General features: G+C 39.3%; 1 protein-coding gene across 2 annotated transcripts in view; it reads right to left on the bottom strand.

Moving 5' to 3' along the window:
* The window catches only part of CRPPA (CDP-L-ribitol pyrophosphorylase A), a gene marked incomplete at its 5' end in the record, with an annotated part of 280,876 nt that overhangs the window by 191,378 nt on the left and 75,841 nt on the right, over positions 1 to 13,657 (bottom strand). For both annotated transcript variants that reach the window (XM_080936583.1, XM_080936584.1), the window contains 2 exons: positions 5,817 to 5,862; positions 13,289 to 13,393. In XM_080936583.1, coding sequence (XP_080792709.1) covers positions 5,817 to 5,862; positions 13,289 to 13,393 — 151 coding nt within the window. The remainder of the gene's footprint in view (positions 1 to 5,816; positions 5,863 to 13,288; positions 13,394 to 13,657) is intronic.

Below are 13,657 nucleotides of genomic sequence, written 5' to 3'. Positions count from 1 at the left end.
AACCTCAAACATCTTCTATCCTAAGGGCACTCTGAGGGTTAAGCAAGGTCATGTGAGCAAAGTGCACTTGAGTTCAAGTTGTATACAGTCGTGAGGGCAAGGTCACAGGAGCTTATGCTATATACAGTCATGAAGACAACTTATGCTTAGAAGCAGCACTCTGAATAATAATGGGTCAGGTTATGGGTAATCTAAAGTAAACATATTCCGTTTACTACACCTGAGGAGGGCTCCGAAGCGCATTCCGAAAACAGACCTATGGTATGAAGGAACAGGTTACAAGACTTTTGCCTTTTTTACTTGTAATTTGCTCACAAGCTCAAGAACTCCTCAGACAGCTCCATTCATGGACCATGTTCTGACACAAGAGCAACTCTCATGCTCAGAAAATGGGTCTGCATGGTGGGGGGGTAAAAAGAAGATGGGACCCTAAAAACAAGTTCGCATAATTAATAATGCATATCTGTATTCCAAATGTCAATGGCGTTCTTTCCAATTGTGAGACCCAGGGAATGTGCCTCTACCCCACTTCTCTACCCTAAAAATTGGAGCATTAATATCTACCATATAATAATATTATTTTAAAGAATCAAAGAGTTAAGATGCTTGGTGTGAGTGCTATATACCCTCAAACAACATAATTCTACCTTACTGTTGTATTTAATGACATGGAATGGATGGACAAATAGACTGACTCAAGATATGTATCTTTTACACGCAGAAAGGCAGTACTGTGGAAAGGGAAAGCTATACATTCCTAACATATAAATCTTCAAGGTGGAAAAAAAAATGCCTGAGGCTGGAGAGATGGCTCAGTGGTTAAAAGCCCTGACTGCTCTCCCAGAGGTCCTGAGTTCAAATACCAACAATCACATGGTGGCTCACAACCATCTGTAATGAGATCCAGTGCCCTTTTCTGGTGTCTGAAGACAGCTATAGATAATGGATAAATAAATCTTTTTAAAAAAGTACTTGTATGTGTTGCCACAAACTATTAAACCCAAAGCAATATCAACAGATAGACAGGAAACAGAACCGGAGAGAGTCCTTCCATGTTTATTGAACCATGATGCTAAAGCAAGTTCAAATCATGTTGACCTTGTGAGCAACAATGAATCCACTAAGTTCTTAAAATAAAAAGATATTTTGTTATATAATTTCATGATAAAATGAGTGGTGTACTTTAACTAAAAACCTTGTGGTTTATCACATTGAACATAAACATTTAAGCATGATAAGTGACTTTTGTAGCGAATCAAATTGCACTGCTGATGTATCATAATAAACTAAATATTTTTAGGTACCCTGGACAAAGAGTAGACAATGCTTTTCTGAGAAGACATGGGTATATAATGAAAAGCTCAGTTCCAAGCACAGGATACCTCCCTATGACTTAGTGCTCTGGGAATAATAATGCTACCTAAGTCATTGATTCGGGGAGAAAAAGAGCTATAGATAAAATGCTTCAAACAGTGCTCAACAAAAAGCTAGAACCCAATATATGCTGGGAATTAGTGCTTACAAGTATATTGTGAAGCCAGCCTGTGATCCTATCTACCCAAGAGGCTAAAGCAGGAAGGATGATCACAAGCTAAAGGACAGCCTTGACAACTTAGACACAATGTCAGAATCAAAAAGATAAAAAGGGGGGAGGGGCTGGGAATATTAGTCTGTGGTAGACCACTTCCCTAACATGTTCAAGGCCACAGTTGCTTGGATTCAATCCTAAGTACAAAATAAATTAAATAAGCCACAAAAGAACTTTGACCATTTATTAAATTGATTGTTCATTTTACGCAACTATTTGACAGAGAAAGGGCTTTCCAAATAGCTGTTAATTTCTGATTGTATCTGAGAGGTAACTGGAATTTCTGGGAGAGGTCAGCATTTTCATCTGCATAGAAAACAAAAGAATGGTGCTCATCAACTCAGGGACAGTAGCGTTCAGTTTATCCAAGGTCTCTCCAGAACTCTCTAGAACAGGAAAACAGAAGAGCCAGAACAGAGAATTCTCCCCTCTCATTGAAACTAAAAAACCCGTATTCTACATTTTGGTCTAATTTTAGTTCAAATAATAATGGATATTCTGGTTCTCTGATCTTTGGGGTTTGATGGAAACAACACCACAGAATTTCTTGGGCTTCGAGCTTGCAGATGGTCACGGACCAACAGGATAGAAAAACAGAGAAGATTAAAAGTCATGAAAAGGGAGAATACTTCACTCAGGACTCTGCATGAAGACTCAAGCAGGTGTGAATTAAGCATTCCAGAACAGTTAATGGCATGTACAATGAAGGTTGTTAACGTGGAGATAATATTCATTTATATACAGATACTTAAGAATATTAAAACAGCTATGAAACATGTTTCAGGCACAAACATATACACCCATGACTATTGCCTTATTCCTTTCCCAGATAGTATCTGGGAGTCTCACAGCAAGACCATTAACTTTTGTTGACAGAGTAAACATCTTAACTTCCCATGAAGTTCTTGTGATCTTGGGTTTTATGGTACCAAATGAAATTTGTCCTTTATCCTTTTGTCTGCACATCTCAGGAACCACCCATTGGTCTCATTTATATTCCTTAACAACCATGGGAAGATGAAACTTCAGAACCCACTGACATCAAATACCTGAGAAGCCCACACCTACACTTGGCTTGTATACTCTTTCCCTGCGTACACACTTTCTAAATTTCTTTTGCAAAAAAATCAAGAATCTGAAGTTCACCTTAGTGGAAAAACTTTGAAAGGAACTTTTAGGGCAACAGCAGGGAGATTCAATGGTCTGTGTATCTGGCCATCTTCCTACCATTGCTAAGATGAATCTCTTCCCGTATATCTATACATCTATGCATTGTATTGTTTTCCCTGGATAACCCTGACTTATAGTTGGAAAACACAAGTTTGCAAATAAATAATTTTAATAGGCTTCTGCTAACCACGTTGTATTTAACAATTTGTGTGCATGTACGTGGTAGGGGTGCACATAAATGTACAGATATGTATAGTCCAGACACTGGGTGTCATAATCAGCTGCTTCCTACCCATTATTTTGATATAGGGTTCTTTAGAAAACCTGATCCTTCAGTAGATGAATGGATACAAAAATTGTGGTATATTTACACAATGGAGTACTACTCAGCTATCAGAAACAATGTCTTTATGAAATTCTTAAGAAAATAGATGCATCTAGAGAACATCATCCTGAGTGAGGTAACCTAGTCACAAAAGAACAGACATAATATGCAGTCACTGATAATTAGATACTAACCCCAGAAAGCTCTGAACACCCCAGAAACAACTCACAGACTATGTGAAGTTCAAGAAAAACAAAGGTTAAAAAAATCATTATGTTTAATCTTTACATACCAAGAAAACTTTGACTATTTCCAGGTTACATCTTGTTTTACATGTACTTTATGCTCATTGTGACTACTAGGATTTTAATGCATACTATCAAACCTTTAAAAAAATGAAGTACTGACAAAAATATATTCATATACTTTTATGCAAAAATGCTCTTAAAATCTGTACATTTATTTCTGTGTTTTAAAATAAAGTTGTCTAATTTAAAAAAAAAAAAAAGAAGATAAAGCAAAAGAAGACAAAAAAAAAAAAAAAAGAAAGAAAGAAAGAAAGAAAACCTTATCCCACAGATTCACCTAGACTGGCTGTCACTGAGCTTCAAGGATCTCTCATTCTTTCTGTCTTACCGGCACTGGGATTACAGATGTGCACTACCTACACTGCTGTGTCTCACAACTTCAAAAATACCAAAGGAAAACTCCAAGTTTTCTTCCTCCTGTTGCCAACGGTATGTCAATAATCTGTGATGAGAGCAAGTCATGAAGAAGGTAAAGAAATACACATTCGGAGTTGGAAGACTCTAAATTTGAATTGCAGTAGAAATACCTTAGATAGACGAGCTACAGCAGACTATAAGGAACAGCCTTTACCAATGTTTCTCAAATGTGATTTATGATGCAATTACTTAGGGTTCTTACAAAATCAGATTCTGATTTACATTGGGACTGAAGACTCTAATCTCTGGGTGTCTAAAAGGCACACGACTGCTGAGCTGGCTGCCTAGAGAGTATGGAGGACCAAGACATGTGACCCTGTGTTAGCCCAGTAACATCAGAATCTCCTCTAAGACCCTAGAGCTGCATGACTTGAAGAAGAAGGAACCTTCTGATTTAGTTTCCAACTCAATCAATTGCTTACATGTAATCATGTCAGGTTGTTCTCTCAGGAGAAAACAGAACACTTTGAAGATACCATGCTAGAAACTGTTATCTCAACAAGAAAACAGTTAGCTTACAAGATTTGTTTTTGCATGTCTGCTGGCTCTGATAATATGAGGGAGAATATTGCAGAATGCAAAGTCAGCAGTTGAGACAGTAATCTCCTGACCACGCACACTGCCCCTCGACCCGCGCAATGCTCAGCTTTCTTAGAAATGCAATCAAACCGAGTTTTCTATGTCTTTGTGTTAAAAAGCATAAACAACCACAGCATGACTGCACCAACCGCTCAGGAAGAAATATTTATACATTGCCTGGCTGATATGTAAATATATGTCAGCTTTTTGATTTATGGTTATAGATTAACTATTTACAAGTACAGAAACACAAATTATATGACATTAATAGTTAGAAACAAAATATTCTTGAAGGGAAACAAATCTGAGGGTAACTAAAACACAGTCTCACAATTAGAGAAGAGCTCAGCTTTCCACATGTGAGGCCAACTGTTTTCCTCTAGGTCATGGGCTACCCACCTCAGCAGAAGACTAAATTTAACAGTTTGCCTCTCAGCCAAAACTTGAGCATATCAGTTTGCCCATAGTCTAATTTGGAAATAAGAAATCATCAGCTTCCTGTTGTCTTGAGGACAGAGGGAACACCTCTGGACTTAGACTAAAACTGGGTATTTAAAATGGAAGTTCTCAGTCAGAGAAAACTTTATCCTTTGTGACATTTGACAAGTTCAAGAGACCCTTTTTATGGTCACAGACATGGTATCAAGGAGAGGAGGTTGTGTTGCTGGCACCTTAGTGTACCTTGGGGACTACTAAAGAAAGCACCGAATCCTCCTCAGGTCCAAGGATCTTCTAATCCACACAACCAGGATGTTGCTAAGGTTGAGAACTCTGACTAGAACCAAAGAGCCTACAGAACACAGAGAGAATTCCCTTTCTCTGTGCTGCTTACATGCCCAGCATGAAAAGTACTGGATGGTTGCTAAATACACTGTGTGGGATCTTAGGAGCTAAACAGTGACAGAAAGCAGACATTGTTCCCATATACATGAGCACTCTCCTTGAAAAGATATATAATGCAGGCATTGTCAGAAAAAAAAAATGTTTGTTTTGTTTTATTTGTTTGTCTGAAAACTCATCTATTCCAGATTCCTTACGCTGTACAAACTGTAATATGGAAGGCACTCCTGGAAGCTCTGACAGGACAGTGTAGAGGGGCAGGAACAGCCTTCTAAGCATTAAACAGGAGGGACCTTCACGGGTTTATTGAAATATCAGTTTCTACAGTTGCCCTTCTGACAGTACTGATGCTCCCCACTTAATAGGCCCAAGTCTTTCTTTTATAAAAATTAAAATCTCTGTGGTATAATAAGTGGTATTTCACAAGCAGGAAACAAAATAAAATGCAACTTTCAAAACACGAATCGGAGACCTCTGCAGCCTCCAGCCATCTGTTCTCCTAAAATGTCAGGGATTTAACCGTCCTGAGAAATCCACAGTGCCCTCAGATCAGAAACTCAGGAGCTGGCAGTCACAAGGTCAAACATACCCTTAATCATGGCTTCAGCTGCACACAGATCTTGTTTGTAGGTCACCTAAAGGACAGATAAACCTCATTAGACTCAACAGAGCAGGCAGGAATGTGAGAGCAATAAAAGAAAGCCCCAAGGAAATTCTTCCCTCGGGACAAACTGCACACACAACACAAGAGATTTCCAAATGAAAGAGGCATTAGACGCTCACATTCAATCAAATTCAATTTCAGCAAATTATGAAGATCCGAGTCTTATATCTTGGAATAAGTTATGATAGCATGTAGCAGTGATTACTGAAATATGATTACTATAACTGAGTTTTTATAGTCAAGGGAAATGCATAAGCATTCAAACAGAAGTATGCACACCTTCATAAGGTTTCACACTGGAAAAGAAAGAGGTGAGGAAGAAAAGGGGGGGAGGAAAGGAGGGCTGGAGGGCTGAGGGAAGAAGAGCTACTAAATATAACAAAAATAACTCTATTTTAAGCTGAAATTCTCAAAGGCCAATTTACATTTAGGGGGACTTCTGATTTAGGACGGTCTTTGTAAAACAGATTGGCTGCACCTTGTGAAAATTTTCTTAAAACACAGCCCCTATAAAAAGAATCTACAGGGTACCACATGCATCTAAGGACAATGATACACTTTCCCTAATAGCAAACAACTCACTAATAATTGCACCCTGCTTGTTGTAAAGAACCTGTCATGGTACTCGTATCTGGTCTATGGCGGATCCTTTCCAAAAAAACATCCAGTAAGTTAAGATGCAGAACACCTACAAATTGCCATCTTGTGCAATGCAACTAGAACACATAGTGAACAATAAAACAATACCAAGTACAACAAGGTTCGATGGGTTCATCATTCAAATGCCCAGTTGATTAACAATGTCAATGCCCTCAATCTGGTTTTATCAAATGTTCACCTAACTAGTCCGTCGTGGTTTTCCCCTCCATAGATTTGTACAGAGGGCACTTCTATAAATTGCATACCTCTGCTAGGCCTTTACCCTAGCAGGTAAATTTGATGATGTCATACTCTTTGAGCTGCAGCAACAGTAAACCCACAAACGTAGATGGGAGTCTACTGGATCAATTAACTAATCTATTAAATTCAAAGATGGCATTCCTATGCTGTCGATAAAGAAAATACAACTCATTGTTCTGTGTGACTCTTAGTACTGCAATGACTGTCCACAGCACATTTCTGTAGTTTACAAAACAAGAACAAGCTCAGTCTATGGACTTGCCAACTGTGATGTATCTGATTCCAATAAGTGTTTACAAAACTGTAAGAAAGTGTTCTAGATGCCCTTCAGACTGCTAGGAGCAGAGCAAGAGCAGGAGCCAGCAGAACCTCTCACCTCTGGGGATGCCCCCCCCTAGTCAAGGACTTCCTGTGAAACAGAGTAAACATCGCTCTTGAACTGTTTCTTAGGTTATCTACACATTTAAATAAGAAAATAATTTGTATAGCCATTGTCTATTGTATAGCTTAAACTCCAGTCAGAAATCAAGAGTATGCCTAGCTAACTATTCATTTTCTATTGCTCCTGCTTTGGTCAACTACATTCTAAGTTCAAATTAATATTAATACTAGACATTTAAGCTCATGTAAATTTATTGCCAAATACTAAGTGAGCATTCAGAATTCTTAAAACTTCAAGCACTGCAATTATTTATGAATAAATGCATGCTTTTCACATAATAGTAATATCTACAAACTAGATTTTAAAAGACTGTTAAGTTTATGTCTACTGTCTCCATCATATAGGTTATGCAAGCCAACACAAAGCTGAATGATTTTTTTCTTTAGATTAACAAGTACTATATGTTTAGGGACAGCATTAAAGCCAGGCACAGTGGTGCTCACCTATAAGCACAGCAACTGGAGACTGAGACAGAAGGAGGAATTAAGGCCATATTAGCCTACATGGTGATTTGAGGCTTGTCTGAGCTATGCGCGACATAGCCAGATGCTAAATAAGAGAAATAATCTGTTTTTTCCTAAATAAACCCGCGAGCGTACTTCAAAGGAAATATTGCTGGAAACTGTCATAATTTTGAAATGATGCATTATTCACTTCACTAACTTTTTAAAAAATGAGTTTCCCTAGCCTTATTTGTAATTTACAGAAGCATTGTAACAATCAGTTCTGAAGCTGAATCTCAGCACTTTTCAGCCTTGTGGGTAAGATCAGTGTTGACACTGAGTTTCTTCTGTCAGCACGATCTGTACTTTTCCTTTGACCTTGCACAATACCCAACTATTGAAAATAATTACTCTTCCAAACCCTTGGAGTGATGGACTAATATGTTGATGCTCTTCTCACTGACTGGTTTCCAACCTATGCTCAGTGGAGTCCCTGGAGCCCTGGAGATCAGTGAGGAAGGTCTGTACAGGGAGATTGTGGGAGTCTACTGTTACTCACCTAGTACAGCCCATTCATGAATCCTTTACATGTTCTGACTGTGCAGTGACTCCGTGAGTTACATGTTTAGCTGAGGAACCATGAATAGAAGAGAAACGTGACATACAAAATTATTCTCTCAGGCATAGGCCGAATTGCCCTCAGGCACCAACATGCACTTCCCCTGGGAATACCACACTTACATGTTGCTCATTTTCTAGGCTAAGACACAAGAGACCTTTCTGAACTACACTAAGCCACAGTGGACCCTGTTTTCCTTGAGTTAAGAGTACATTCCAATTGAAGCTCCCACAAACCAACCTCATGGGATAATAGAGATATTGACCCAATACTTGGCCTAAAAAAAAAAAAAACTAATAATCTACTAATTAAAAGATACAGAATATTTATTAGACACAGATGTCAAATCCAATGTGAATCACAAACTGGCAGTTTCGGCTTAGCACTAGCACTCTCAACACTCCTTAGTTTCCATCTGCCAGGAGGAGCCATTTTTCTATTTCCATGTACCTATGGTGCCCAAGTCACAGGCCTACAGAGCTGCTCCCCTAATCTGCAGCTAAGGGGTTTTCTTTATAACCCAAGAAACTTTTCCTGTTCTTCCACTCTTCTCTAACTCTAGAGAGATATCCCAGATATCTGTCCCTCTCCTCTCTGCCCCAGAAAGGTAGCCATGGCTATGAACTACCCCAGAGGCCTCTGGCTATTATCTCTCTCCTATCTATAATAAAAACCTTCCCAACCATAGACTGGTCATTTTGATGCATTCTCTACACCCTTGCTTACAGTGGCTATTTTTGAACTTCATTTCCATTTTTTGTCAGTTGTGGACACACACACACACACACACACACACACACACACACACACACAAATTCTTTTTCCTACATTGGGAAAACTGCATGAAAACCTCACACAGTGGAGAATTGAATCAATACACTGAACTGTTGAGGAACTGTTGAGGGCACAGCAGAAATGCTTCCACTTTGTCTTAAACCTAGATGCCAGAAAAATGGCTCTGAAAACCTAGTACCCATCAAATGAGCTTTCCTGTCATCCCTCTCTGTGTGCTGCAGTGACAAATACTCGCAGCCTCCTTCTTTGGGTCAATTTGAAGAATAGGAAGCAGTTGTTCAATTTCTCCAATAACTGGTTATAGAACTCATGCCCTGGAGACATTTTTGACATTTAGAAGCAAGAAGTCTGTTGAACACTGTAAGGGAACTGCTAGTGTCTAAAGGGATACCAGGGGAAACATGAGACAGATATCCATTTAGGTTCTTTTTAAATGGATTCAAATTTCACCAAATGTTTACCAAAGCTACCAACTCTCAGCCACTTGTATACACCATGATGGTGGAGCCCTGTTCTCAGGAGCTGGTGTAGAACTTTTCTATACTTGGACACATGGATGGAACAATAAGCCTGGTCATGAAGGGAGTGTCTTTCACCCTGTGTGGTAAGATGTTTCTAAGTAAATTAATAATGCACTCCTCTGACATCATCAGAGGTCCACAGGCTGGCATTAACTCTGAATGTCTGAGTTTTGCACTTATTTATGTCAAAATATGCATGTCAACTTTAAAATAATAACCTCTTCCTCACAGAATTGCAGACAACCTTTAAAACAGTCCGACAGATGCTCATCAGGACTCTTGTTACACGGCACATCACTAGAGCAAGAGCTCCCTGACTTCCCAGATCAAGACAAGGCTGACGGCTGCCAAGTTCGGAGTCCTCCTCTGTCTTGCTGGGAAGAGGCAGTGAAACACCTCTTGATTACCTCTACATGAGCTTCAGTGTATCAGGCTTCTGAATTGTATTCTGGGTACTGGGCCCAATTACAACTTTAGCATCTTAAGGACACTAATATTATTCACATCTGATGCTTTTGTATATGTTTCCTATGAAAATGCATAGAATCACATTCTATAGATGAGGCTGGCCTGAAATTTATTACATAACCCAGGCAGGCTTCAAACACATGGCAATGCTCCTCCCTGAGTCGAGATTATGGGAATGAGCCACTGCGTCAGGCTTCATAAATATGTTTTGTTGTGTTGCTGTTGCTGTTGCTGCTGTTTTAGTTTAGCTATTAACATCAGCATATGTAGACTTCACCTAACATCAAAACACTAATTACAAAGTACAAATTCCACTAACGACAAAGTGTATCTCCATCACTTAAATAGAAATTAAGATTCTCTCTATGGATATAAGATATCATCCCAAAATTAAAAAGACTAAAGACAAATCAATCTCACCCAAAGAGGAGCTCAACATAGAGTATGCAGCTGAGAAAACTGCAAAGAAAGGAGACAGGACAGGATGTTGGGAAGATATGCCATCTAAGAATTCAGGATAGAATGTTGGAGGATTCCCAGCCTAAGATAATAGCGATATTACATTTTGGCGATTGTGTTCCAATGAGAACAAATGCAGTACCTAAAAAATTAGACAGTGGAGTAGATACAGTGTTTCAAGGTCTACTTATTACAAGCTTTTTTATTATCAGTACCTTATGATGCATAGCTTTAGCCAAACCAAACATTTGTATCAAGGCCCTAGCTTCAGTGCTGTTGGGAAAATGATTTTTTTCACACTGATACCTACCAGGCCTGGCAGTCAGAGGCACTCCTACAGCATGTGCTTGGATGCTGAAAAAAGCACTACACTTAGAACAGCTTAGAAAAATAAGAACCAATCCTCTCATTTCTGGGAGCTATGAGATGTGCACACCCTAAGGATGCGCAGATCCCAGTTCCCTCTGAGGGTTTTGGAGAAATCCCCTTTAGGCCTCTTCTGAGCTTCTAGTGAAAAATAGCAATGTTCCGACTCTCTTTCCAACTCTCTCAGGCACACTTGTCAGCAATTAGAACATGAATACGTGACAGAGAACTCAACCCACAAAATATGCAAAATGGCTCATCAGTAGAGCTGGTAAAAGCAGGAGAGAAGGGCCAACATGGCACAGAACACATCTAAGGGGAGACTAACCCTACTGTTGCTACAAACAATAAAATGACTATATCACAAAATAGAGAAAGAATTAGTAAATTTGAAATTTGGGGTGAAAAAAATAAAGAGCAAAGTGTTCTTATCCTTTATCTACAGAATTAAGTACTTTACAATCTTAATGAAAGCTCATAGAGGAAAAAAAAAAAAAATAACCACACCTTCAAACAGGTCAAAAGTGAAGGCAGGGAGAGCTGTCAACCTTGGAGTTGTACCCTTTTCCCCTGAGGCCCTCAGACTCCGTTTGGATAATGGAATGAATTATTCAAAAGTACAGATCAGATCCTTAACAAAATACCTAACTAGCAGTTGACAAAACCCTCATAGTTTCTGAAGGGTTCAGATAAGGGCTCAAGAGAAACTCAGATTAATTACTGGGGAATGGAGAATGTATTGGGAAAGTTATCAATGTCATGAGTAGATAAACAGTTGACAATACAAGGCTAGGTCTTAGAGAATTCAAGGACCCAGCATCAGAGGTAGACCGCATGGTGTGTGCTCACATGGTAAAAGTCGAGTCTCTTTTTATACCTTTCTGGGAGTGAGGGTAGCTTCACGGTACAAACCAGTAGCCAGGCACTTCAATTCATAAAGCAAAAAGCAGGGATGGGGTGTGGAGCCAAATGTATGCTCATCAATACACACTTCCCATGTGATTGATCCTGGTATCAATGAGTAAGTGTCAGCTCGAGACTCATAGGCAGTGTCTCAGTAGAGTATGTGGTGTTACCTGTGTGTGTGTGTGTGGGAGAGGTGTGAATGGGTCTGAACAGGAGCTGGATTTTATTATAGTTATTCCTAAGTGGCCATAAAACCAGTAACATGCTAATGGTAACATCCTCACCTAGTCTAACAGTAGTATCTTAATGGCTTGTAAGATAGAAAGACAACAAACACAGTTAATCTCTGAGGGCAACTAGAAAAACTCTTTACCTGATTTACTGCAAAGGTAAGATCTCAAGGACATTCCTAGACAAACTCCAAGTGTTTACAAAGTCTGTAGCAGGAAAGCACATAGGCGACATGAGAGATACAATGAGTGTTTCTCTGTTGGGCTGATAACATTTAGATGTCCTTAAATGAACAATAATACTGAATAAATTTTATGTAATAGGCAATAATTGAAGTATGTCAGTCTTTCTGCAATTTTAGAACTCCATCTTTTGCATCTAAAGCAATCATATTCTGCAGCAAAGTCCATGCCATTACTGTATAAGATGCCCACTCACTCTGTGCAGGCGACAGCTGTGCAAGGTTACAAATGCCTTGAATCTCAGAACTCAAGGGGCAAAAGCGGCAAATCTCTGTGAGCCTGGTGTACCTAATGAATTCTTGGATAGCCAGAGCTATAACATTAGCTGGAATGATCCAGAACTCTCCAGAAATCCATAGATATTACAAGATTTCAACGCATTATCATCATTTAAGCAGCTATGCTTATTTTAAGTTTTGGAGGTTTGGCTGACAGCACTACTTCAAGACTCTTCCAGTTCAAAATACTCCTCTGTGATAAAGGGAAGGTGAACATGCTGCACTGCAATTGCCAGGGCTGGAAGCCTCAGAGGGATCGTGATACAGCCTTCTTTCCAGCAACCACAGACTTCACCAGAGAAAGCCCTGTGCCATTAAAAGTGTCTGGCCTTAGCAGAGGAAGCAGGAATGGATGCAGGTGCACCATGGGTCAGAGCTATGTCATTAACGTTTTCAACTTTGTTAACCTGGCTAGATTGCCAGGCTGAGGCAAATGCTGCTGGAGTAAGTATGTAACTGTAGCTTCAACACAACCAAGGAAACATAAGCCTGCATACAGAAAGCAAGCAAAAAGATGATGCTTACAAGCACAGAGGCTGAAATGAAATGTGTCTAAAGGAGTCCAATGAGAAATTTCTTGAAGCCAAGAAGCAGAAACATCCTTACCTGCTGCTGCCCACAGCACCAGAGCCTCTCCTACTTTCAGGGTCCTTTCTCTTACAAGTCTAAGTATAGCACACACACTCACGGGCAGCAGCAGAAGCTCCACATGATGAATCTCTCTTACCTTCCAGAGGTCAGAGGTCCCTTCTACAAGTTTTGCTTTCTTGTGACAGTATTTTAGGGCCAACTGCAAGCACTCTGTTCCAAATTCCAAGTCAAAGTCACTACACTGGTGACAAAAGAAAAAAGAAACAGACATAGAAGAATTAACAAACTGTAATGCAATTGATAAAAAATAAATCCAAACAAAACAAAAAAGCCTTTTATTTTACGAACAAGTAAAATACAAAGAACACACTCTGAGAACAAGAAAACTGGTTAATTATCTCTGATTGTATTGTAGAATAATCAATCTTTCCCGTACCCTAAAAATGAAATAAAATAGAAAAGCCATGACATCCCTAAAGACCTGGGCTTCCTCGGGTTTCTCAGG

This window comes from Micromys minutus (assembly GCF_963924665.1).
Source record: "Micromys minutus genome assembly, chromosome: 1".
NCBI lineage: Eukaryota > Metazoa > Chordata > Mammalia > Rodentia > Muridae > Micromys > Micromys minutus.
This window is presented reverse-complemented; position numbering and strand designations above follow the sequence as displayed.